This window comes from Myotis myotis, unplaced genomic scaffold, assembly GCF_014108235.1.
Source record: "Myotis myotis isolate mMyoMyo1 unplaced genomic scaffold, mMyoMyo1.p scaffold_m19_p_11, whole genome shotgun sequence".
Lineage (NCBI taxonomy): Eukaryota > Metazoa > Chordata > Mammalia > Chiroptera > Vespertilionidae > Myotis > Myotis myotis.
Window position 1 is genome coordinate 14,570,965 of NW_023416315.1, and position 27,524 is coordinate 14,598,488.

The 27,524-nt window shown below is 40.2% G+C and overlaps 1 protein-coding gene across 6 annotated transcripts in view; it reads left to right on the forward strand.

Annotated features, from left to right (window-relative positions):
• The first annotated feature begins 7,136 nt into the window (after window positions 1-7,136).
• The window catches only part of ORC5 (origin recognition complex subunit 5), a 92,578-nt gene continuing 72,190 nt past the window's right edge, over window positions 7,137-27,524 (forward strand). For 4 of the 6 annotated variants that reach the window (XM_036327591.1, XM_036327596.1, XM_036327592.1 and 1 more), the window contains exons 1-6: window positions 7,137-7,319; window positions 11,420-11,512; window positions 14,602-14,802; window positions 15,814-15,888; window positions 21,003-21,114; window positions 27,125-27,255. In XM_036327591.1, the coding sequence (XP_036183484.1) occupies window positions 7,248-7,319; window positions 11,420-11,512; window positions 14,602-14,802; window positions 15,814-15,888; window positions 21,003-21,114; window positions 27,125-27,255 (684 nt within the window). In that variant the 5' untranslated portion in view covers window positions 7,137-7,247. The remainder of the gene's footprint in view (window positions 7,320-11,419; window positions 11,513-14,601; window positions 14,803-15,813; window positions 15,889-21,002; window positions 21,115-27,124; window positions 27,256-27,524) is intronic. The other 2 variants (XR_004970811.1, XM_036327597.1) reach the window with 1 other exon arrangement.

Below are 27,524 nucleotides of genomic sequence, written 5' to 3' on the forward strand. Positions count from 1 at the left end.
CAGGAGACCAAAGATCTTCCCTGTTTTGTTCTCAAGAAATAATTTATATGTTACTGCAAGGAAAATACAACAAAACATTAGATGTTCTTGATATTCTTATCTTACTTGGTCTTGATGTTAAAGAAAAATCTATTTGCCTTAATTAAATGATTAAGCATCATCTCATCTAGTACATAGAGGGGGGCAGGACTCTACATGAAGATTTTTATAGGAAACTGGGTTGGGCAAGGGAATAATTAGCAAAAGAAAAAAAATGGATTGTTTCAGGCAAAGTGTTTAGGGGGGAAGGGGAGCAGGGTCTTTTCAACCAGATTATGTCACTAGTATTGATCAAGAAACAAGAAATTCCAGACTGATTGGTTGAAAAGTCACATTCCTGGTGAGAAAGGCTAGTAAGTCAGGACAAGTGGAATAGGGAAACTGAGACATATGGTTAAACAGCCAGTTTCCAGCCACATAATAAATTGCAAAATCTTATCTTCCCTAACCAGGAACACTTAAGAGTAAATTGGGTTCGTTCCAAGACTATCCAATCAGATCTCCTGAGTTAGAATTAATTAATATGGATAACCTCTTTTTACGCTTACCTCTTAAAACTAATCCCAAGCCTTTATTTGGGGAGACAAATTTGAGCCTTGTTCATTGTCTTATTGGGCTTTGATGCATGCAGGCAAATGGACCCCTTTAGTTCCATAACAATGGTCCTGAAAAACGGTCAGTCAGTACCTTGTTCACAAGACATGCAGAAATATGAGAGTCCCATGGGAAAGTGTCTCACAACATCTTGAAGATAGAGCCAGGATTTATTATGGATTTGTGAGGTATGAAGAAAAAAGGAAATAAATATGACTTCAAAATTGTTGGCCTAAGCAACTAAAAAATATAGAGCCATTTTACTGAGATGGAATGACTATGGGAGCAGGAGTGAAAGAATTAGAAATTTTGTTTGGGTATTATATATCGAATACAATCTTTTATGATATATCAAATATTCTTTCTACAATTTTATATTTTTTTAATTTTTGATTCCTAGTGTTTAGAAAAGTTATTGGTCAAACACCTGGGAAGACTTCAACAAAATAATTATAACCATAATATTTATCGGGCATTTGCCATGTTTCTGGGTACTGTGTTAAACACATCACATGCAGTTATTCAAGAAATATTAATTGAGCACCTTATACATGCTAGTCACTATTCTAGGAGCTGAGATGCAGTATTAAACAAAGGCAGCAAAATCCTTGCCTTCCACTGTGGTGTTTGCATGCTCATGAAGGACAATCAAGCTGCAAGGAAGTACAATGTGGGTGGAGAAAACCTCTCCCTGGAGATACAGAAATGTCAATCTTGTGAGGTAGTATTATTTTTATTTCCCCCCACTTCACAGGTGAGGAAACCAACGTTTACAAAAGGAATATGCCTAAGCTCACAGTTTACAAGCATTAGAGCCAAGATTCTAATTTAAGTCTATTTAACTCTAGAGCCTATGCTTTATTATTTATTGTTTGAATAAGATTATATTCATAAATATTCACTAGTAAAAGTGACTATAATGTTTTTTAAGCAGTGTCAAATTAGCTTGTCCAATAAATTTACCTTTGAAATGCAATATTGAAAGTTTTAAAAGAATGTAAAAATAATGGAGCTGGCTATTGCCAGTGTGAAAGTTAACTGAATTACTTTTTCAACTTAATATTGATCTAATTTCACTCTGATATTGGATTTTCTTATATTTTACTACATAAGTTACTTTTGAATATAGTTTCATTACATATCCTTATTACTTTATTTTTCTTCTGTGGTATATAATTTTTAAAATTATCGAATTGAAATAAATTTGAGTTTAGTTGAATTTCAAAATATCTGTCCTACTTAATGTAATATTAATAAAAACATTTACTGTAAGTTAGTAGCTTCCAGAGAGTATGAAGCACTAAAACTGTGGTCCTGTAATGAAAACCCAACACTTAGAAAGAGCTAGTTTTGATCATTTATCAAAGAAAAAGCTTTGTGAAAAATATTTCCTGGGGCTATACATAGCGAAATTCTCAAATAATGTGATAGGGACCATAAGAAACATATTTTAGGCTAAAAGTAACATAAAGAAGAGAGGGAGAAAATTGTGGAGAAGGGATTATTATTCCCACATTTATTCAATCACACATCTATGTATTATATAAGGGTTGATATTCATTATTACTATTTGCTGAGATTTGGCATTTGTAGCACTCAATAAGTTTCTAATGACATCTTCATTTTCTTTTTTCTCCAATAGATTGTACGTTTTATGAGGGTGAGTACAATGTCTCTATTGGTCACACTGCATCCCTGGCACTCAAGCATGAAAGATCCTCAATACATGATAGCTAATGAATGGAGTTAATGCATCTGGGAATGTTAATCCAGTTGGTGCCCAATAGACCATAAGCAAAAATATTCAGAATACAAGGTTGAGAGTTTTAGTGCTATGAAAGTGTAAAAAGTAAATCTTATGAGACTTCAGAGATTGGAAAATTTTGTGGAGAAAATTAGGGGAGTTTCATAACATTGGAGATTAGATTTAAATAGGCAGATGTCTTAGCTTTGGTTTCCTAGAAATACAGCCTGAGTCAATGGTGAAAGTCTTTTAGATGGAAGGTTCAAACCAAGGCTAGAAAGGATGAGTACAAAGGGAAATGAGGTAAGAGAATATATGTGAGTTTAGATCTAAAATTAAATAGTTGAGGCCCTGGTCAGGTAGCTCAGTTGGTTAGAGCATCGTCCCAATACACGAAGTTTTCGAGTTTGATCTCTGGTCAGAGTACATGTATAAGAATTAACCAATGCCTGACCGGTTTGGCTCAGTGGATAGAGCGTCGGCCTACGGACTGAAGGGTCCCGGGTTCGATTCCGGTCAAGGGCATGTACCTTGGTTGCGGGCACATCCCCAGTGGGGAGTGTGCAGGAGGCACACTCTATCCCTCTCTCCCTTCCTCTCTGTAAAAAATCAATAAAATAAATTTTTAAAAAAAGAATTAACCAATGATTCTTTCTCAAATCAATAAACATTTTTTTTAAAGCCCCTTTGCTGGAGGCAAAGACCAACAAGTAGTTAGCATAATAAATTCAAGAGGTCTGTCAGAAGGCTGATGGACATTGGGGCTTTAGCAAGGGCTAAAAGCTATACACAGATTGTTCTGTGGCGACAATGGTGGCTCAGGGCGATCCTGTAACCTGATAATCTTTTACTGTTTACCAAACCTTACCTTTGATATGTCTGTTTGGTTTGCTAAAGGGCAAATGTATATTCTAGTAAATAAAAAGCAGTGGGTCCGGAGATTTGGGGAGCCAATTCCATTAGAGAGTAGGTTTCTGCCTGGCTACCCTCAATGCCTTCTAAATTTATATTTCTTATCTAGTATATCCATTTGCATGTGGACCCTTCTCCAGATTCTGAATCTTTGCTGCAAAAGGTTGCAGCACCCCTTTAGCTCTAGCTGGTTTGGCTCAGTGGATAGAGCATTGCCTGACCACTGAAGGGTCCCAGGTTCAATTCCAGTCAAGGGCACATGCCTGTGTTGCAGGGTCCATCCCAGTAGGGGACATGCAGGAGGCAGCCAATCAATGATTCCCCATCATCATTGATGTTTCTCTCTCTCCTCCTCCTCTTCCTTTCCTCTCCGAAATCAAGAAATAATATATATATATATTTTTTAAAAGTCCCTTTAGAAATAACTAGTTGAGCTCTACTACTAACTAGATTGTAAAAATCTGAAAAGAGCATTACTCCCACCCTGACCAACAAAGCTGGAGAAAAGGGTTTCCCAGACCTAATCCTAGTGTGTATGTGGAGGCTTCCTCATACCACCAAGCACTGGACACCAGCAGGGTCCCTGTCTGAGATTTCACAGGTCAAGATCTCGGGCCCACAAGTTGTTCTCCACTTCAGACTGGCTTATACATCAGAACTCCTCTAGTTTGATTAATTTGATTAATTTTCTAGAATGGTTCCCAGGATGAAAAACCTATTTATTTACTCATTGGATTACTGATTTATTTATTGCAAAGGCTATTAATGGACATGAATCAATAGCCAGATGAAGACATATACAGGGCGAGGTCTCACATGAAGAAGCTTCTCTCCTCCTGAAGGTTGGGCCCTAGTGATGCTGGGGGCACCCAGGGAGGCCAAGGGAGGCCTCGACCTCTAGCTCCGAGGGTGCGTGTTTTCTATAGCAGACTGAACAACTTACAGTTCTTGCTCCCTCTGGCTCTCAGGCCTTGACATAGAATGCTCCCTTTGCTTGGAATAGTTCCCTTGGATTCATTCACTTGGCCTCTGCTACCCTGTTGCTTGGCAAATGCTTATGTACTTTGCTAGGTTTTCTTTTACTTACACCTTGGGAAGCTGCTCTTGACACTTAGAGTATGCTGCCATTAAAGGTCATGCATAATACACAGATAGTTGAGCCCCGGGACTCAAACAAAAATACTATTTTTACTGTTAAATAACTCAGTATTAAATATTTCTAAAAATCTTGTATTTCTTATTTAACTTATTTAAAAGCATGTTTTCAAATTCTCAAATGTATGGATATTTTTTATCTTTTAATTATTGACATCTATTTTGATTGCATTGCAATAAGAATATGATCTTTTTGATACCAAGCCTTTAAAATTTGTTTAGTTTTCCTTTATTCCCTGGTACATGTTGGTCAATTTAAGCAAATGTGCTGCACATTCTTAGAAAGATGAATAAGATGAATTCTTTATATTATTTGTTGTATAGCTTTGTCTGATTAAGTCAAGTTGTTGTTTCTGAAACCTCCTATATCCTTACTATTTTTGTGTGCTTAACCTAACAATAATTTAGAGCAGGGGTGGGCAAACTTTTTGACTCGAGGGCCACAATGGGTTCTTAAACTGGACCGGAGGGCCGGAACAAAAGCATGGATGGAGTGTTTGTGTGAACTAATATAAATTCAAAGTAAACATCATTACATAAAAGGGTACGGTCTTTTTTTTCAATAGTTTTATTCATTTCAAACTGGCCGGATCCGGCCCTCGGGCCGTAGTTTGCCCACGGCTGATTTAGAGAGATTCTGTTGAAATCACCTGCTTTGGTAGCATACTTATCAACTTTTCCTTGAATTTCCACCATTTTTTGCATTTTACATTTTGATGTAATTTTAATATAGTTCTATATGTTGATACAATAAGAAAGTTACAATACTTCAGAGTATATTGTATAATGAGCCTCTCTTAAAATCTGAAACAAATATCCTTTTTAACCACTTCAATATCCTTGAAATTCTTCCAAACATATTATGAAAACTAATCAATATGAGTATTAATCAGTGGAGTGTATATAAATTTTTGTACAAAAAGATCAGAATAAATTCTAATGTAACAGGTGGTGTATTAGTTTTCTATTGCTGCTGTAACAAATCACCACACAGTGGCTTAAAAACAACACTTTTCCCCCCCTCTGTTATAGTTCTGGAGGTCAGAAGTCTGACATGAGTCTCACTGGGCTAAAATCAAGGTTTGACCAGGGCTGCATATTCCTTTCTGGAAGCTCCAAGGGACCATCCATTTCCTTCCTCTTTCCAGCTTCTATAGGCTGCCTGCATTCCTTGGCTCATGTCCATCCACTTTTAAGCCAATAATGTCAGGCCAAACCATTCTCACACTGTCACTTTCTGGTTCTCATCCTCTGCCTCCCTCTTCCACTAATAATGACCTATGTGATGATACCCATCTAGGTATTTCATCTCCCCAGCTCAAGGTCAGCTGATAACTTTCCTCCCATCTGCAACCTCAATTCCCCTGTGCCACGTTGTCTAACATATTCACAGATCCTGGAATTAGGTCATGGCTATCTCTGGCTATAACTATGATAATCAGACTACTGAGTAAGGATGGGATGCCATGTTTAACAACACAGACAGCAATCATCCTTGCAACTAAAACGAAGACTCTGGGGTGGATTTCTTCTTCTTCTTTTTTTTTTTTTTTTGTATTTTATTTTATCAGTAATTTCCCCTTAATATTCATTTCATTAAACAAATACGGTTAAACACCTGCTCTGTGCCAGAGCTCATGCCAGTCACTGGGGATCAGTAAAGTCATTCATTAATTCAATACATATTTATTGAGTGCCTGCTACTCAATAGGAACTCAATACAGCAGGAACTCTTCTAGGTTATTTAAGCTCCTAAAACAGCTTACATTTTAGTGGGGGGAGACTGACAATAAACAAGGAAAATATACAGATGATGATAAATACTGTGAACCAAAATACGGAAATAAACAACAACACAGGAATGGGGCATAGCAGAGACTTAAAGTGGCCAAAGAAGGCCTCTTTCATAAGATGACATTTGAGGAGAGATCTGAAGTTGAGAAGCGAGCCGGCATATGAATAAGGTTGAGGAAAAGGGTCCAGGAGGAGCAGCCAGTGCAGAGTCACAAAAAGCTGGAGCAGGCCCCGCATCTCCAGATAAAGCACTGGGGCCAGTGCAGCTGACGGGGAGTGGGCTGCAGGAAGAGAAGCGGAGATGAGTAAGGGGGGCGGCAAGGAGCAGGAATCCCCACGGTCTTACTCATTTCGAGGCTCTGGTTGGGAGGGGAATAAGATAAAAGGGTCTGCGCAGGGAGTGACAATACAATTAAATTACTTTCATAACATCCCGTTATTAACTTGCCAAAACAAAACCTTCCTGAAGCCCGGCCAGCCTGGCTCAGTGGTGGAGCATCAGCCTGTGAACCAGGAGGTCACGGTTCGATTCCCGGTCAGGTTGCAGGCTCAGTCCCCAGTGCGGGGTGCATCTTCCTCCAGGTGTCAGGCTCCCGGGTCATCAGAGTTTCTAAATTTGGGGCCTCAAGCAGGGACAATGGAAGCCAGGGTTCCGCGGACCGCGGGGAGCCCACAGAGCCCCCTGCGCTCTTTCAGTCCCATCTCTGTTCGCCCACCCCCGCGTCCTCTCCTCGGCCTTTCGGATGGCAAGGGTCGCGGGTAGAAACGCGCACCCCAAGCAGCCTGAGCCTCAGCGAAACCCTCCCGCAGGAAACCGCACGGGAGCCTAAGGCGGGGCCAAACTACGCGCGCGCGCTGACGTCAGGAGGACGCACGCGCGCGCCGGCCCCGCCCACAACCCGACCGCGGGTTTTCCGGCGGGAGCGGAGCCGCGGTGTGGAGGTGACACCGCGGTTTGCTCCGTGAGACCCGCTGGCCGCGGGCTGCGCCGTCCCCGGCAGCCGCCAGAATGTCGCACGTGGAAAACGTGGTGCTTTGTCGCGAGTCCCAAGTGTCCACGTTGCAGTCCCTGTTCGGAGAGGTATTGTGCTCAAGCTCTGTTGTCCAAGTCCCGGAGGCAAACGTTTCCGTGGTCTTGCGATGTGTTTCTTTTTAAAACACATTCCGCGTGTGGATCGAGGGTGAATAGACCGTCGGTTGCGTTGAGATAGGGCGTGTTGTCCGTCCCCCCCTTTCCCTTCGCACTAAAGAACTTGTGTTGGACCCTTTTACTCGAGAAAACTGCACCGGAAGGACCGGCCTGCGCGGCAGGATGTGGGTGCGGGACCAGTGCATTCCCACGCGCCACCCTCGGGAGAACTCAGAGTAGCCAGGAGCAGTTGCTTCTTTTTTTTTTTTTTAAGTATATTTTATTGATTTTTTACAGAGAGGAAGGGAGTGGGGTAGAGAGTTAGAAACATCGATGAGAGAGAAACATCGATCAGCTGCCTCCTGTACCCCCGCCCACCCCCCACTGGGGATGTGCCTGCAACCAAGGTAAATGCCCTTGACCTGAATCGAACCTGGGACCGTTAAGTCCGCAGGCCGATGCTCTAGCCACTGAGCCAAACCGGGTAGGGCGAGCAGCTGCTGCTTATCTCCCCGCCGCTGAGCAGGGTGCTATCTTCTCCACCTGAACAGGAGCGTTTGCAGAGTGTCAGTTACTCCAGTGCAAGTTCGCACGTTCCAGTGGGGCACTCGGTGTAAGTCTGGTGTGGGTAGATCCCCGAGGGGCCAGGCGGTGCTTCTGGTTCGAAAGCTCAGCGGCTTTTCCAGGATGGTACCAGCCCCGAGGAGGCCGGGGCTACCCTGGCAGGCTAGCGGGCAGATGCTGTCGGACAGAAGAGGTTAAGTGTCGTCTTCTCTTGGGGGGACCCAGCCAGGGGAGTCCTTTTCATAGGCAGGAGGTAGCAGTCACCAGTACAGGACTTCATCTATTTTTTATTATGTGCTCACCTTTGGGGAGGCCTTTCGATTTCTACGCATCCTGTAGACAGTAATGAATCAGGCTTGGATTTGATTCCTTTTCTTTAAAGGTGAAATATAGTATTTGACAGGGTTCTTGTTCCAGCCTCTAGAAGGGTTCAGCAATCTGGAGAAGGGCTGTGTGTAACTTAATAAAGAGTCCAGAGACGAAATATAATTTTGAAAGGCATTATAGGGAGTCAGAGGAGCCTAGCTAAAGAAACTAAGATCTCCTTGTCTCAGGACCCCTTGCTATTTATTAACACAAATTGTCCTAAGGCAAGGTGGAGTTATACACTTGAAAGGGTAGGGTTAGGTACAGAATCCATTATTGGATGAATTTGCCTACGGCTGTTCAGGTGTTTGGCCAGTAGGAGGCAATAACATGTAGCTTAAGATGCCCTGAGCTATCTGGCAGCAAGCAATCATCCCTTTTCAGGTTTGGGGAAATGCCCTAAGCCATTCCCAACAGGTGACAACATATGTGACTCAGCCCTTGTTGGGTCCCCACGTTCCATCAACCTTTTGATGAAACTCTTGCAATTATGACATGCTGGAATTGGCTTCTGGCATTGTTTGTATAGTGACAATTCTCAGCAAGTGTGTGTTTAATTATTGGGACAGGATTTTTTTTTTAATATATTTTTATTGATTTCAGAGAGGAAGGAAGAGGGAGAGAGACAGATAGAAACATCCATGATGAGAGAGAATCATGGATCGGCTGCCTCCTGCAAGTCCCCCACTGGGGATTGAGCCCACAACCCAGGCATGTGCCCTTGACCGGAATCGAACCTGGGACCTTTCAGTTTGCAGGCTGATGCTCTGAGCAAAACTGGCTAGGGCTGGGACAGAATTTTTGAGCCAGTTAATTTACAAGATTGTTTGATACATTATTAAAAAGGGATTAATATATTAAAATATCAATTTTTAGTTTATTTAGAAATTATTTTTCTGTATACATCTGATTTTCAATTTGTCTTGCAAAAGGAAATGTATAACTTAGTGGCTAGAATCCTATATAATAAAACCCTAATATGCAAATCGACCGAACGGTGGAATGACCAGTCACTATGACGGGCACTGACTCCCAGGGGGTAGATGCTCAACACAGGAGCTGCCCCCTGGTGGTCAGTGTGCTCCCACAGGGGGAGCACTGCTCAGCCAGAAGCCGGGCTCACGGCTGTCGAGTGCCACGGCCAGTGGCAGGAGCCTCTCTTGCTTCTGTGGCAGCGCTAAGGACCCAACAGGTGGACATCCCCCAAGGGGTCCCGGGCTGCAAGAGGTCGCAGGTCTAGTTGAGGGACATATGCCCCTAACCCCCGCCCCTATTCCTCCACCCCCACCCCCAGAGCACGAATGCCATGCACTGGGTCTCTAGTATAATAAATGTTTTTTATGACTATTGTAGTGTTACATGATGATCATAGAGACTCATGAAAATGGCATCATCCAGTTTTCTTGTAATTTTTTTTAAAATGTATGTCTTCTCACTAGACTCTAAACTTCTCCAAAGCAGATTTTGGCTTTAACTGATATTTATTTATTTACTTATTTAAAATATATTTTATTGATTTTTCACAGAGAGGAAGGGAGAGGGATAGAGAGTTAGAAACATCGATGAGAGAGAGAAACATCAACCAGCTGCCTCCTGCACACCCCCCACTGGGGATGTGCCCACAACCAAGGTACATGCCCTTGACTGGAATCAAACCCAGGACCCTTCAGTCCGCAGGCCGACGCTCTAGCCACGGAGCCAAACTGGTCAGGGCTTTAACTGATATTTATACTCTTCAGTGCATCATTGTTTTCAGCATTTAAAAGGTTTCTAATAAATATTCATTTTATCACTGAAATATATTTGTAGTATTACTTTTTGCTAGGCAGTTGACTCTTAATGTCCTGCAGGAGAATCTTGGAAATATGTATTTTGAAATGTATGCTATGTAAATTTTATCTTTTTTGATGAGGTAAGTTTAATATGCATAACTTGAAAGTATCCTGTAAGTTTTTTTTAAGAGAGGACCCTTGATGTTATTCTAACCCAGTGATTACATTTGTTTAGTTTCGAAGCTTTAAAATGTATAATGAAGTTGCAGCTTATGTGGGATTATCTTATCCTATATAATAAAGAGGTGATATGCAAATTGACCCTCACACCCTCACAAGATGGCTGCCTATGACCAGGCCGGCAGGGGGGGTTAGTGAAGGATGACCAAACGACTGAACAAGCAGGCTGCATGGGGTGACTAGGCCGGCAGGGGGCTTAGTGAGGGATGACCAAATGACTGAACAAGCAGGCTGCATGGGGAGACCAGGCTGGTGGGGGGGAGGGGGGGCCAGTTAGGGGCAACCAGGCTGGCAGAGGAGGGCAGTTGGGGGCGACTAGGCTGGCAGAGGGGGAGTTAGGGGCAATCAGGCTGGCGGGGGGGGGGGTGCAGTTAGGGGTGATCAGGCAGGCAGGCAGGTGAGCGATTAGGAGTCAGCCGACCAGGATTGTGAGAGGGATGTCCGACTGCCGGTTTAGGCCCGATCCTCAAGATCAGGCCTAAACCGGCAGTCGGACATCCCCAAGGGGTCCTGGATTGGAGAGGGTGTAGGCTGGGCTGAGGGGACCCCCTCCCTCATGCATGAATTTCGTGCACTGGGCCTCTAGTAGTCTTTATAAAAGGAATTAGATAAAAATGGATAGCCTGGCTGGGTGGCTCAGTTGGTTGGTCATTGTCCTGTGTATCCCAAGATGGTGGGTTCATGCCAAGCACATGCCGGGGTTGCAGGCCGATTCCAAGTGTGGGGCATGCAGGAGGCAGCTAATGGATGTTTTGCTCTCACCTTAATGTGGTCAAAATTATCCTTGAAAAATCTCTTAAATATCCTATAAAATCTCCTTTGAAAATATAAGAGTTTTTATTATATATATAATAATATAAAAAGTATGAGTATATGTAGTATATAATAAGCCAAATATAATTTTTCAGAAATTTTAATTTCTTAACAGAGAAAGTGCTTAGACTTGAATGCAAGTAAATTCGAAGTATGGTGATGACACCACTTTATGCTCACTGCTAAAATAATTTGAATTGAATATTTTACTTTACCACATAAAACTTTCTTGCGAGCTAATAAATGTTTATTTTCTGTTTTGTATGTACAGTCTGATAATCATCTTTTCTTCTCTAGAGACATCATTTCAGCTTTCCATCCATTTTTATTTATGGACATACTGCCAGTGGAAAGACCTATGTCACACAAACTTTGTTAAAAACTTTAGAGGTAAGAATAAATCCCCTCTCCCCCCAAAAAAGAATAACCCCAAACTACGTGTTAATTGATTTGTGCTCACAGTCTTAGAAATGGAAGGGATCTGGGAGATTATTTAGTCCAGTTTACCTTTCTCTGAAGGAATATCTATCTATCCTATCTAATAATAGAGAAACATGGTAATTAACCGTAACTTCGCTACCCTTCCCATTGGCTAATCAGTGAGATATGCAAATTAACTGCCAACCAAGATGGCGGCCGGCAGCCAGGCAGCTGAAGCAAGCCAGGCTTGCTTGCTTCAGTGATGGAGGAAGCCAAGGTTCCCTGCCTGCCGCTGCCGGCCTCTGAGCTTGCACTGTAAGAAACAATGTTGCAATTATAGAAGCTAAACAAACCCCAGAAACCTGCTTTCAGCCCTCAGAGCTGGAGCAAGCAGGACCGCAACAGTGTTACAATTATAGAACCCAAACAAACCCAGATACCTGCTTTCAGCAGCCGAGGTCTCAGAGCTGGAGCCGAGCCTCAGAGCTAAAGCTGGCTCTCAGTTCCAGTGACAGCCATAGAAGGTAAATAAATCCCAGAATAAAAAAAAAAAAAAAAAAAGAAAGAAAGAAAAAAAGGAGAGGTTGGGAGCTTCAGTCACCCGCCAGCCTGAAAACGGCCCTCAGCCCCTCACCCAGACTGGCCAGGCACCCCAGTGGGGACCCCCACCCTGAAGGGTGTGTGACCAGCTGCAAACAGCCATCATCCCCTCATCCAGGCTGGCCAGGCACCCCAGTGGGGACCCCCACCCTGATCCAGGACACCCTTCAGGGAAAACCAGCCGGCCCCCACCCATGCACCAGGCCTCTATCCTATATAGTAAAAGGGTAATATGAAAACTGACCCTAACAGCAGAAAGACTGGGAATGACTGGTCACTATGACACACACTGACCACCAGGGGGCAGATGCTCAATGCAGGAGCTGCCCTCTGGTGGTCAGGGCGCTCTCACATGGGAGGAGCTCTTCTTAGCCAGAAGCCAGGCTGATGGCTACCAGTACAGCGGTGGTGGTGGGAGCCTCTCCTGCCTCCTCAGCAGCTCTAAGGATGTCCGATTGTAGTTTAGGCCTGCTCCCTGCTGGCAAGAGGGCTGCCGGGCTGCCAGAGGGATGTCTGATTGCCATCTTAGGCCCAATCCCCCCGGGAGCGGGCCTAAGCTACAGGTGGTCATCCCCTGAGGGGTCCCAGACTGCATGAGGGCACAGGCTGGGCTGAGGGGCCTCCCCTTCCCCCCAAGTGCACAAATTTTTGTGCACCGGGCCTCTATTCTATATATAAAAGGCTAAGGGACCATCTGACCTGCTGGTAGATAGATATGATGCGCACTGACCACCAGGGAGCAGATGCTCAACACAGGAGCTGCTGAGCTGCAGTGACTTGGCAGCGACAGCTCTCTAGTGATGCACCTGGAACCAGAGAGGAGGGAGCCCGATTCCGGGGTGTGTCACCCAAGAACCGCCCTCACAATCTGGGACCCCTTGGGAGGTGTCGGAGAGCCGGTTTCGGCCCCATCCCTGCAGGCCAGGTCAATGGACCCCACCTGCTGGAGGGACCTTGCTCACTGCACCTATGACCTTTGAGCCGCAGCGCCACCCCAGGTGCGGCTGGCTGGGGAGGGACCTCGGGAGGTTGGCTCCAGCGCATGTCCAGCCCATCTTGCCCAGTCCCACCCTGCCCAGTCCTGCCCCGCCAGCCACCTTCTAATTAATTTCCTTTCAATGTGCACAGATCTGTGCACTGGGGCACTTGTCATCTACATAAAACATTTTTGACCAACTTTTGTTTGAATACCTTCAAAGACTGTAAACTTCAGAAGGGATTGTTAGATAACTTGAGCCTTGATGTTAATTATTTTTTATTTTTAACTTTCATTGGCTGATAATATTTGGGGGAAAACACACATGAAGAAAAATTCTTCAAAAAATATTAAAATGTTTCCTTTCCATTGTTGTTTTTATAATATTGATACTGATAATTCTGAATCTTCACATATACAAAACCTACTATATCTCCTTTACCCTGCCTTTTTCCCCATATTGTCTATCAGAGTGAATGGTCTCAATATTAACATAGTTGTCAAAAAACTTTCCCTTTATTCCTTACTCATCCTCACTCTTTCAGTAAATTGAACTGGTAAATGTGTTCTATTCATTCTACATTATTAATGTCTTGACTTCATCTACCTTTAATCATAGCCATAACTAATTCAGTTCCATGAGGTCTGAAAGGTTGGCGACCTCTGGTTTAAGGAAACCTTTGGAACAGTGGTCGCCAACCAGTGGTCTGTGGACCACTGGTGGTCCGTGAGGTCCGAAAGGTTGGTGACCGCTGCTCTAGGAGGGTTACTATGGTTTCTAACTCAAAATCCTTTTTTTAAAAAAAATCTAGGTTCATTCAGCATTAAGGACATTATCTAAAATTCTAAATGTGAAATTTCTACTAAAAATTTTCACATTCAAATGTACTTGGGTTTCTTTATAAGAATTCTGTAGAAGAAAATACAAGTTTACTTTGAATCCCTGTAGGAAACAAAGGGCAAACTTAAATAATTAAGTTTAATAAAGAGACTATTTTACAAAGGTTGAAGAAATGTTAAGGAACCAATAAGGAATGGTGAAGCAGTGATAGTCTTTACCCCTCCCAGACCTGAACTAGCCAGAGAAAGGAGTTGTTACCAGACCCCAGCAAGAACTGTAGCCTTTGAATATGAGCTGCCCAACTGGGACTGTGGCCTTTGATAGGAGGTCATAGCCACTGTCAAATTGTGGGCCTCTGAGGCGTGGGGCTGGGAATCAAAGGAATAAATATTCATCTTCTCTCTCTTACTCCTCTACTTCTTTCAGTTTCTTGCTGGTTCTTCCTATTGGCTGAATCCAGTCGGTGCTAGAAAAGAAGAGAGAGTCTGGGCGATACAGTGTGTAATGTTCAGACTCCTGGGTCACAGAGTAGGTTGGAAGATTATGGGATATTGGTTCTGAAGGGTAAATGGGAAATATCTAGCAAAGCCATACTTGTGTATGTGTTTTCTTTTCTATTTACGCTTTTTTGTTTGTTTTCAGCTCCCACATGTCTTTGTGAATTGTGTTGAATGTTTTACGTTGAAGCTGCTTTTGGAACAAATTTTAAACCGGTTGAATTACCTTAGTTCTTCAGAGGATGGATGTTCTACTCAAATAACCTGTGACACATTTAATGACTTTGTTCGCTTGTTTAAACAAGTAACCAAGGCTAAAAGTCTCAAGGATCAGACTGTATATATTGTAAGTATTTAAGTCCATTATATCATCTCTTATTTTCATGTTCTCCATGAAAATACATATATATACTATATCTATTTTACATATACCTACTATATATGTATATCACATATATGTCATTCTTAAAACTTTATACATGTACTTTTCTCTCTATATAGTGTATATACTATATATCTCTAAAAAATAAGTACCTTAAAGAAAAACCAGTCCCAATAGCATTGTCTTCACACTGATTAAATTTTATCTTTTTTAACATGATCCGTTTGCCAGTTAAACAGGATTTAGCATGCAGTTAAAGTTCAAGCAATAAAAATTTCACATGATAGCCCGGCTGAGGTGGCTCAGTGATTGAGCATCAACCTATGAACCAGGAGGTCAGGGTTCAATTCCCGGTCAGGGCACATGCCCAGGTTGCAGGCTCAATCCTCAGTGTGAGGTGTGCAGGAGGCAGCCAATCAATGATTTTCTGTTATCACTGATGTTTCTATCTCTCTCCCACTCCCTTCCTCTCTGAAATAAAAATATATTGGGAAAGAAAGAAGTTTTCCATGATGAAATTCAGAATTTTCTGTCTCTCCCTTGCTTGGGTCAGAAATAGCTGTAGTTTTTGCTTCATGGTAGACATTTATCTTTTTATTAAATGGAATAAAAAATGCACATGATTGTATTTCTTAGAAACCTAAGAAAATGTCCTTAGAGCATCTTGCATCCTTATCTTTTTTTATAGTATACCTGTAAAATAAACCTTTTCAATGTAGGTCAAAATGACTCATTTTCTATTTAGAAATTTGAGTTAAAATATGTTATAAATAGTCCATTTTTTTAAACTTATTTTACCTATTTAAAATGTCTTCCACAAATGTAAATAGCAAAAATTAAGTTTTTTCTTTTCAACATGGCAAGTTCAAGTCTTGAATTGTATATTATCAATCTTTATAATATGTGTAACATAATGGTAAATGTTTTCTAAAGGGCTTTGCAAATTGATTGATCCTGCATTTTTTTTTTTATAAGGTTCTAGATAAAGCAGAATATCTAAGAGATATGGAAGCGAATATTTTGCCTGGGTTTCTTAGGTTACAAGAATTGGTAAGTAATGTTTGAGATCTTTTTCCTCTATTGCCTAATCAATAGACTGTATTGTCAACTTTTTTCCTTTTGCCAATCTGATAGGTGAGAAATGGCATCCTATCTAATAAAAGAGAAACATGGTAATTAGTGTACGGCCGCTACCCTTCCCATTGGCTAATCAGGGCAATATGCAAATTAACTGCCAGCCAAGATGGCGGCCGGCAGCCAGGCATCTTGAAACTAACATGAGGCTTGCTTGCTTCAGTGACGGAGGACTCCAACGTTCCCTGCCTGCCGCTGCAGGCCTCTGAGCTGCAACTCTAAGCAACTATGTTACAAATATAGAAGCTAAACAAAACCCCAGAAACCTGCTTTAGTCCGTCGGGCTTCAGCCAGCAGGATCGCAACATTGTTTCAAATACAGAAGGTAAACAAAGGCCAGAAACCTGCTTTCAGCAGCAGAGGCCTAAGAGCTGGAGCCAAGCCTCAAAGCTAAAGCTGGCCCAGAATAAAAAAAAGAAAAAAAGGAGCGGTTGGGAGCTTCAGTCACCCACCAGCCTGAAAACAGCCCTCAGCCCCTCACCCAGACTGGCCAGGCACCCCAGTGGGGACCCCCACCCTGAAGGGTGTGTGACCAGCTGCAAACAGCCATCATCCCCTCACCCAGGCTGGCCAGGCACCCCAGTGGGGACCCCCACCCTGATCCAGGCAGCGCCCCAACCCCCACCCCACAGGCCCTGCTCTGTGTGTGATGGGGTAGAGCCATAACCTCCCCATCGGCCCTGCCCTGAGTGTGACAGTGGCGGCGCCCCAACCCCCTGATTGGCCCTGCTCTGTGGGTGATAGAGGGCAGTGCCCCAACCCCCTGATCTGCCCTGCTCTGTGTGTGACAGGGGGCGGTGCCCCAACTCCGCTATCGGCCCTACTCTGTGAGTGACGGGGGAGCTCCTCAACCCCCTGATCGGCCCTGCTCTGTGCGTGACGGGGCAGTACCCCAACCCCCTGATTGGCCCTGCTCTGTGCGTGACGGGGTGGCGCCGCAACCTCCCCATCGACCCTGCTCTGTGCATGACAGGGGGCGGTGCCCCAACCCCCCAATCGGCCCTACCCTGAGTGTGACTGAGGGTGGCATCACAACCTCCCAATCCACCCTGCTCTGTGCATGACAGGGGGCGGTGCCCCAACTCCCCAATCAGCCCTGCTCTGAGCCCAACCAGGGGCTGCACCTAGGGATTGGGCCTGCCCTCTGCTACCCGGGAGCAGGCCTAAGCCAGCAGGTCGTTATCTCCCGAGGGGTCCCAGACTGCGAGAGGGCACAGGCCGGGCTGAGGGACCCCCCCTCGCCCCCCCGAGTGCACAAATTTTTGTGCACCAGGCCTCTAGTCTATATATATAAAAGCCTAAGCAACCAAATGACCGGTTGACCAGTTGCTATGATGCACATTGACCACCAGATGGCAGATGCTCAATGCAGGAGCTGCCCTCAAGTGGTCAGTGCACTCCTACAGCCAACCTCCCATGATCCCTACCTTCCAGTCCCCCCCTCCCCCCCCTCCATCTGACCAACCTCCCATGGTCCCTGCTCTACCTCCCCCCTCAGGCTGGCCAACCTCTCGTGGTCCCTAACCCCTGTGGCCAGCCAACCTCCTGTGGACCCTCCCCCTGGCTGGCCAACCTCCCGTGGTCCCTCCCTCTGGCCATCCGGCCCCCTCATCTCCCCCATTGGCCCCAATCGCCGGCCAGGCTGAGGAACCCCACCTGTGCACAAATTTGTGCGCCAGGCCTCTAGTCTTAATATATTAATTTGCATTTCTCTATTATGAGTGAAATTAATGTTTTTTCAAAGTTAAAGCAACTTGTGACTTGATAACTTCACTTTCAGCTTTTTATTTGTAATTGTGACTAACACTGCCTTCTAGTAAAAGATTTTAGGTGTTTGCTAGACTAAATGGCAGTGGACTTAACTTGGAACTTCCTGCAAGAATTTTAAAAGTTTCTTTTCATTTCAGTAATTTAAAAAAAGAATTCTACGTCTAGTCTGGATCACCTTGAGTTCAGTATCATGGTCACTCAGTGTTAGAACCAGCTTTGTATTTTAATTTACAATTATGTTGTCACTGAATAGTAATAGTAAGGGTCATGGCCTACATAAAGAGCAGGCATCTTTTTTCATGTGCATATGTGTCGGGTGAAAGCCAAATAGTATTGCAAAAAACAGGATTTTATAATAGTTTAAGTAAGGAAAATTGGTGAGAAAATTCATTGTTCACCAATACCAGTTATATAGGAATGCTCAACTCAGAAGAACTTGCTGATTCCTATTGGAATTGTGTTCACAAAGTGAGCAAAGATTTAGTTTGAACAAACAGTATTATTTATCATATTCAGTTAATGTCAATTTAAATTTTTTTGCTTTTCTAAATTTTTCACTAACTTACACATTTATGTTGATTTTATATTTTCCTTTTTTCTAATGTTTTTATTGATTTCAGAGAGAGGAAGGGAGAGGGATAGAAATATCAATGATGAGAGAGAATCATTGATCGGCTGTCTCCTGCACACTCCCTGCTGAGGATCGAGCCCACAACACTGGCATGTGCCCTGATGGGGAATCAAACCAAGCATGATCTCCTGGTTCGTGCTCAACCACTGAGCTACACCGGCCAGGCTGATTTTATATTTTTCTAAGTGCTTTGAGCATAAATAGTTTATATTTACCTAGTTTTATATCTGTATTATTTAAGTATTAAGTAACATTATAACGAAAATTAAGTAAATATTTGGGGAGATAGTGCTTAGAGCATTTCCGCCTTGAAAAGTTAAATACATTACTCACATTTGAGAAACTGCTAGAAGTACAGAGAAACTTTCCAAATGCCACTGAAATTGTGTGCCTAAGGCTGAATCCTGAAATTCACAGTTAGTAATAGTATTCTGGGGCCAATCTGGAGAGGACAGGAAGAAAATAACTATAGTTCTTGGTGGCCTATCCTGGAAGTTTCCTCACACAGTCCAGCCTTTCCCAGTTTGATTAATTCTTGGCGTTTTACCACTGAGATCAGGGACCCATCCTGTGTGAGCAGATGTCTCCTGTCTTCAACTATTTTGTTGTGTTTGCATCCACATCCACTATTTCCCATTGCTTTGGTCTAGAACTCCCTGTCTGGTATCCAGAGTGCATTCCTGCTGTCTCTTGCCTTTCCAGTATAGCTTACCCCATTTTCCCCCTCATGTTCAGTAATGGTGATTACGCTTCCCCTTTACAGCAGTAGGCCTTTCACTTTTGTTTTAGTTTTAATTATATAAACTGAAGGAAATGAAAAGATGCACAGTAATGTTCATCTATCAGAAAAGATCGCTATTTGACATTTCTGAAAACATGCTTGATTTTAAAAAAAAAATGTATTTAATTTCAGAGAAATATAGCAAAAGCATTTCCCAGTTTTTATATTAAATATTTGAGTAAAATGAATGGGTATTGTATATTGAAGTACTTTCAGATGAACAGATGAGAACATTACCAACTTAAAATCCTTTCATGCTGACAAATACAATTCTTTAATCTCAATATTTTAAACTGATTTTATGAAATGCTTTTTAACTGATTTTATAAAATGTTTTTGAATAATCATTTTAAAGCAAAAACAACTCAATGCTTTGAATCAAGATTGTGTTTAGAGCATGCTTTTTTATCCCTATAGAAATAAATTCAAGGATTCTTAAAAATTAATGCATTTATAAGATAAAAATAGCATTTGAAAGTAAAAATATTTTTCTTTCTTTCATAAACATGCTAAATTTTTGTGGAATTATTAATTTATTGAACTTAGCTGCTTTTGTTAGCCAAAATGATTTTTTCTAAATAATGAAAATTGGAATATAAGATTATACATAAGATAGGAATCAAGCCTTAGCCAGTTTGGCTCAGTGGATAGAGTGTCATGGAAGGGTCCTGGGTTTAATTCCGATCAGGGTAGGTACTTCTGTTGCAGGCTTTTTCCCCAGCCCTGGTCAGGGCACGTGCGGGAGGCAACCAATCGATGTGTTTCTCTCACATAGATGTTTCTCTCTTCTCTAACTCTTCCCCCTTCCAGTCTCTCTAAAAATCAATGGGAAAATATCCTCAGGTGAGGATTAACGGGGGAGGAGGGAATATAGGCATCAATAAAAAGTAAATCACTATCAAAGTATAGTATAATTTGTGAGATAGTGTTCTAAGAATAGTTATAGAACAAAACAGCGTTCACTTTTGTTTTAGTTTTAATTATGGAAACTGAAGAAAATAAAAGATGCACAGCAATTTCCACTCTACCAGAAAAGAGAATTGATGTTGAAGCTGCTTGTCAACTTGGGAGATGTCAAAAAGAATGTGGGAAAAATTAAAATTGGTGTTGAGAATGCAGAGGTATCTACAGATAAGTTCTAGCGAGCATGCATAGGGCGTTTCTGGCCCCTTTGTAGAAGGATAACAGTCACAGTGGGCTGTTCTCAATGTTCTTTTTGTATACTAGTTATAATTTCTAAATATACTTCAAAAGATATCTGTTTACTTAACAGTGGTGTTTTAGATCAGAGTTATTTGTGTTTTTAATGTATATGCAAAGTCAATTTTAGTAATTTGTGTGAAAATATTCTTTAAAACAACTTTTAAGTTTTTCTAACAATAATATGTGGTTACATAATATGGCTTAATCTGTTTTTCTTCAACTCATATTTCTTTTTTCTGAATTACTGTAGCCATTTTAATGATGAGAGATGTTAAGTTTTGCCTTTTTTTGATTGTTTATTAATTGAAAGCTAATGATTTCTTTGAAAATTCCCATAAAAAGGTTTTGTCTTAACTATTTATGCGTATGTTTCTTAATTTCTATAAAATAAGTCCTAGCATTCATGGATAACTGAAATGCTGATTAACCTAAAAGTTTTATGGAAATTCCCATGTAATTATGTATAAAAATTTGCAAGTAGATGAACTCCTTGATTAGGTTTTCTAAATATGGTGTGTTAATATGCAAATAATTTGTTACATGTTGGAACTTTGTCCGATTTATTTGAAAGAAAGATTCAAATGGAATTGCTCTGATTAAGATTTTTAAATGCCAAGTTAATTTTATTACTTTTTTCTTTTACAGACTGACAGAAATGTGACTGTTATCTTTCTCAGTGAAATTATTTGGGAAAAATTCCGTCCAAATACTGGATGCTTTGAACCATTTGTCTTGTATTTCCCTGATTATAGCATAGGTAAATTTTAAAACATTGTTTTGACAAGTGATATTCAGTAAAATAGTCTGTGGAAGATTAAGCTAGCATGTTTAAATGGGAATACTCCCAAGTCTTAATCTGTTAAAGTTTACATCCAATCTCAAAATGTTGCTTGTCTTTCTGCATTTATAGAGGTTTTATTTTGGAACTCGGAGGAGTTATTTTTCTGTAATTACTAATATTTTTTTAATAAGCACTTCTCACATATTTGTGCTAGTGGTTTGTTTTTACATTTTTAGCTAGTACATTATGATGTATATATTGTCCTAGCAGGTTTGGCTCAGTGGATAGTTCGTGGACTGAAGGGTCCCAGGTTCGATTCAAGGGCCTGTGCCTTGGTTGCAGGCTCAATCCCTGGCCCTGGTCAGGGCATGTGTGGGAGGCAACCAATCTATGTGTGTCTCTCACATTGATGTTTCTCTCTCTCTGTCTCTCCCCCTCCCTTCCACTCTCTAAATATCAATGGAAAAACATCCTTGGGTGAGAATTTACAACAACAAAACAGATGTATCTATTGCATTTGTAGCATCCATTCAAGAATCAGACTAGGTTGGCAAAGCACATTAAAATTGTATTGAAATCTTTATTTACCATGAAGTTGCCTTAAGTACAGTGTGAGATGTATTTTTTGATTTTGTAAATCTCATTTTTATTACTGTAACTCTTGGAGTACCAATTACTAGCCCTTGTGTTTATTTCTTATTGGTTTATCTTTAATCTTAAACTTCATAGATCCTAATGGTTTTATCTTTGGAAGAAAATAAAAGCTTTTTGTATTCTTGAATACTTTTATAGATTAATACTGTGATGTCACTATACAGAGTCAATATTTCTGATTCAGAGATTGTAACTGTGAAGCATAAGGTGGTTAGCACGCTCTGAAAAAATAGCATTCCTTGACTTTGGTCTCATCAACACTATCCTTCTGAACTAATCAGCTGTAAATATTCATTGTTAAAATCAACACATTTTTGCTTATTTTCACAAGAACGGCAATAAAAAAAAAACCCACAAAAAAACACCTCCAGTGTTAACTAATTAACTGATATATATATATATATATTATTTATTTATTTATTTATTTTTAAAGAAACCCAAAATAGGCTGGCTGGCTCTGTGGTTGAGCATTGACCTATGAACCAGGAGGTCATGGTTCAATTGTGAGTTTGATCCCCAATGTGAGGCATGCAGGAGGCAGCCAATCAATGATTCTCTCTCATCATTGATGTTTCTCCCTCTCCCTTCCTCTCTGAAATCAATAAAAATATATTTTTTAAAAGAACCCCAAAATAGATGCAAGGAGTCCTTATTTTCAATAGGTTCTCTTTCATGAAAATTACAAAATAAGGAGAAAAGAAATGGGTAGGAAGAAAAGAATAAATCAAAGGATTTAATTAAAAAGTTTTCTTTGTAGCTATGTCATCACTGAAGTTAAATGTTTTCATGACCCATTTTAGCCTTCAGTATTGAAAAATTATTTAGAAATTTAAGATTATAAAAAAATCCTGGTTTTCTACATTGTAGTGAAGTTGGATTAAAGTATGGTATAATGAATTATAGAATTTAATTAAAATTTTAAAACATGAAAAGATACAAAGTAGCATAGATGGAGATAATTTAAGGACATAATTAACTAAAGTAGTGGTTCTTAACCTGTGGGTCGCGAACCCTTTGGCAGTCGAACAACCCTTTCACAGGGGTCGCCTAAGACCATCATGCATATCAGATATTTACATTACGATTTATAACAGTAGCAAAATTACAGTTATGAAGTAGCAACGAAAATAATTTTATGGTTGGGGTCACAACATGAGGAACTGTATTTAAAGGGCCAGCAGGTTGAGAACCACCTGAACTAAAGTGATTTTAACAATTTTAGAAAGTGTGAGATAATAGATTTTTGAAAATATATAAAAACTAGAGCTAAATTTAATCTGATTATTAAATTCAAGTGCCTTTTACCAGTACATTGAATTTTTTTTTAAGCAAAAATACCATAATCACACAAAAAGGCTTTCAGAAAGGAAGCATTAATTGATAAGTCAAATTGGAGTTAAAATGAGTAAGCATGGAACCAGGGCAGGAAGATAATCTTAGTGGTTAAATCATCTAGTTATGATTTGATACATATTGTCATCTTTAGGAATATGGTGTCTGATATTGAGGGCACCCTCTCCACTCAGCAGTGACACTGGGTCACAATTTGGAATTGTTGTTTTTTGATCTCTGTCACATGAATATTATTCATGGAAATGCATTTTATCCTTTCTTCAGGCAGATTATAATGCAGTTGATCAGGTTTTTGGTTTAGTTATTGTATCAGCATAAGTTATGTTTTAATAATAACAATTTGAAAATCTCAGTGACATAATTTTCTCACCACCTTTATGCCATTATTGTCCAATATTTTTCTTCTATATTTACTATAATCTCAATAATACTTTATTATTTGGGCTTCAAAGAAATAAGAAGACTAGGAAAAATGTCTTTTGTTGTTTATTTTACTTGAGATTTATTGAGCTTCTTGGATATATAAATGTATAGTTTCATCAATTTAGGAAATTTTTCAGCCATTAGTTCTTAAAAAACTTAGCCATTCTTCCTTTTTTCTGGGATTGAACTATATGTATCTTAGACCACTTGATTTTGTCCAACTGAATTTTTTATCCTAACTGGAGGATATTTTTTCATTGATTTTTATTTATTTTTATTTTTTACTTTATTTTTTATTAATCCTCACCCGAGGATATTTTTCCATTGATTTTTAGGGAAAGTGTAAGAGAGAGGGAAAGACAGATAAACATTGAGGTGAGGGAAACACGTTGACTGGTTGCCTCCTGCATGTGCCCCGACCAGGGCCTGGGCCAGGGAGGAGCCTGCAACCGAGGTACGTGCCCTTGACTGGAATCAAACCTGGGACCCTTTGGTCCCCAGGCTGACAGCTATCCGCTGAGCCAAACCAGCTAGGGCTTTCATTGATTTTTAGTGCGAATGAAAGGAAGGGAGTAAGGGGAGAGCAAGAGAGAGGAGAGAGAGAGAAAAAATCATCATTGTGTGTGAGAGAGACATTGATTGGTTGCCTTCCGTACATGCCCAGCCCCGGTCGGGTATTCAGCCTGCAGCCCATGTATGTGCCCTTGACAGAGAATTGAACTGCGACCCTCTAGTGTTCAGGCCCAACCACTTAGCAATACTGGCCAGGGCCCAACTGAATTTCTATTTTTTAAAATTTTAAATATGTTTTCTCTGTTTTATTTGGGATAGTTTTTGTTTCTGTGTCTTTAAAAGTTCACTGATCTTTTTTTTCGTGTGTCAGATCTGCAGTTAATACCATTCATTCTTTTCATATCTCATTATACTTTTGTTTTCCTTTATATCCTTGAGCATATGAGCATATTTATAATAGTTTGAATGCCCTTGTCTACTAATTCTATTACCTCATTTATTTTGGGTTTGTTTCTCTTGACTGATTTTTCTCTATTATGGGTATTCCTTATGCTTCTTCATGTGTTTAGGAATTTTTGATTGATATTGTGTTTTTTATTGCATGTTGGACTTTTTTCTGGTAAGCATTTAAACTTGAAGCTATCTATATTTGATGCTTTTAAGGCCATTCTAAAGCTTTTTTTGGAGATAGGATCTTGAATAGCCTTTATTCCACTGCTAATTTTAGCTCCATTTTTTAAGATATAGCCCTTCTGGGATCTCTGCTAAATGCCCCATGTATTCAGCAGAGTTTTTCCCTTCTATAGGTGGCAGCATGAATGATTCACATGTGTGTACTCTGGGAACTGTTTGACTTGCAGCTCTCCAATAATTGTTTTCCCCCAGAAGTTGTTCTTGTCCTTAGGGGGTATTACTCTTTGCATATACAGATTGGTATTCAGCCAAGACTCAACGGGAACCCCTATGCAGATTTCTGGAGCTCTTTCTTACATAGCTCTCTTATGTACTCTGCCCTGCAAATGCTAGCTGCCTTAGCTCCTTCTACTCTCATCTCTGTCTCTTTAACTCAGTGAGATGAATGGACTTCTTTTGAAACTCTAATAAAATTACCTCTAGCTAGAAAGACTGGCTGACGATGGGACTCATTTGGTTCCCTTTTCTCAGGTATCACGCCCTATAGTGCCTATTATATGATGTCTAAAAATAGTTGTTTTCTATATTTTGTCTAGGTTTTAGTTAATTTATTAGTGGGTAGTATTTCTGAATCCTCGTACTTTCTCATGACTGGGAGCAGAAGTTCCTCTTGAGTTCTTGAGTATTAGTTCATACTTTGATAGCGAAATTTTAAGGCACCAGAAAACCAGTCAAAGATTTTTCATTTCCTTTATTTACTACCTCTTAATGCAGTTTTTAGCATCCTGTGGAGATGAAATATTTTTTAATAAATTTGACGAGTCTTGATCTTTTGAGCTGGCATGGCTTACTTAGAGTTGCACTCTGGGATTTTGTCTGTAGTCTGTAACTGAGCAGCTGGTTTACTTTTACAGAAACACAGTAAGAATTCTAATTCTTTTCAGACTTTCATCAGGACTGGAGACTTCATTGTTTTCCAAATTTCCTTATCCATATATGTATAGACAGTCTTTTTTGCCTAAGTATGTTCATCTATCTGACAATTTATCCTTTCTTTCCTGCCTTCCTTCCATCTATCCAGTTATTTGGTTACTTTCATATAAAAATATCTTTATCTCCAAGTTTGCACCTTTGTACATTTTCTGTATATCAAATATTTTCTCATGCATAGTTTAAAAAAAAAAAAGCTTAGTGACATTTCATTTAAATTTTGCTATTAGATTATAAAAATACATAGACTCCAAAGTCAAGTTTTGACTTTTTTTTTTTTTTTTGGTAGTTGTGACATAAAAATGCAAATCAAGTAACCGTCTTCCGTCTGGAACCTGTTAATGATAATATTCTAAACCTTAAACTAGACTTTGAAAAAAATATTTTTTTGGATAAACTGCCCTGTTTAAAAGATCCCCTGGATATAGCTACTTCTAAATTTCTGTTTATGAACATCTGTTGATAATCCACATAAATTGTTTGATCTCATACCTGTATCTAACTTATTGTGAGGAACAAGAGAATAAGAGAGTGCTTAAAGGCAGGAGCTGTTGTTAAATGTCGTAGTAGCTATGGTAAAAATGCTCATTTAATCAGAACGTTAAATAAGGAAATTGACATGATCAGAACATCCTAAAAGAGTTCTTACTTGTAAGTATTGCAAAAGTCTTGAACCCTGTGGAACTATGTTTAAAGTATAAGTCATATTCAAAAGGCTCTTAACTGAGACGTGTAAAGAAACCATTGCACCAAGAAGTCAGAGGGGATTGCAATAAGGATTCATTACTGTAACTGGGAAATTTTGAATAATAGGTGATTGTTTCTCTATGACTGTTTCTACAATACGATATTTCTAGCAAGATTAAATATAAGTTTAGGGACTCTAAATATATGATATTGTATAAAGACTTTAAGGTAGAAGAGAAATAAAGATGCCAAGATTGTAGGAAGAAAACGTTTTTTCAAAAGGGGAATGACAAAGTATGATGACTTTCATTAAAATACTTATAAATTCTTTTAATTTATAAAAAACTGAGCATTTTCCAGTGTGGTGGTAGTAGCCTTAGTTTATGTAGTGCCCCTTTTTGTTTTTGCAAGTTGATATATTTAATAGGCAGGAAAAGAAAATAGAATCTATGTTATTTTTTGTCTCTGATAATGATTTTGCCAGTAATAAGGATCTTGAAATTTTCTTTAGATGTCATTGTTTAATATTTGTGTTAAGCAACATTTAATTTTTTTAGAACATTAGATTTATAATTGTTTTTACCTCAGTTTCAACTTTTGTATTACTTTTAAAATCTTGTAATGAGTTTTATTCTTTAATTATTGCTATTTTAAGCCTTTGTTATAAAATGTTGGAAGCTATAAGTAGGGTGCTGTATTAATCATTCTACATTCATTTGTGTCCTGGGAACAGGGAACCTTCAAAAGATCCTGTCCCACGATCATCCTCCAGAATACTCAGCTGATTTCTATGCTGCTTACATTAATATTCTTCTTGGAGTTTTCTACACTGTCTGCCGGGATTTGAAAGAGCTCAGACATCTGGTGAGTGAGCATTCTGCTTAAAAAAAAAAAAGTATGCCTTTTAATATTTTTCCATGTAGAAATGATGTAGGATAGGTTGGAAGCTGACAATTTATTATGGAAATTTTGATTTGGCCCTTTGAGGCTAATACACCATAAAATGGAAGAAATCTATGGATTAGTACACATTTTGAACCGATTAGAAAACTTTCATTTATCTTTACTTAGGTCTTTTCACTTGGCCTCGTGAGTGTCCCCCCCCCCCTTTTTTTTTCTAATTGTAGAAAATT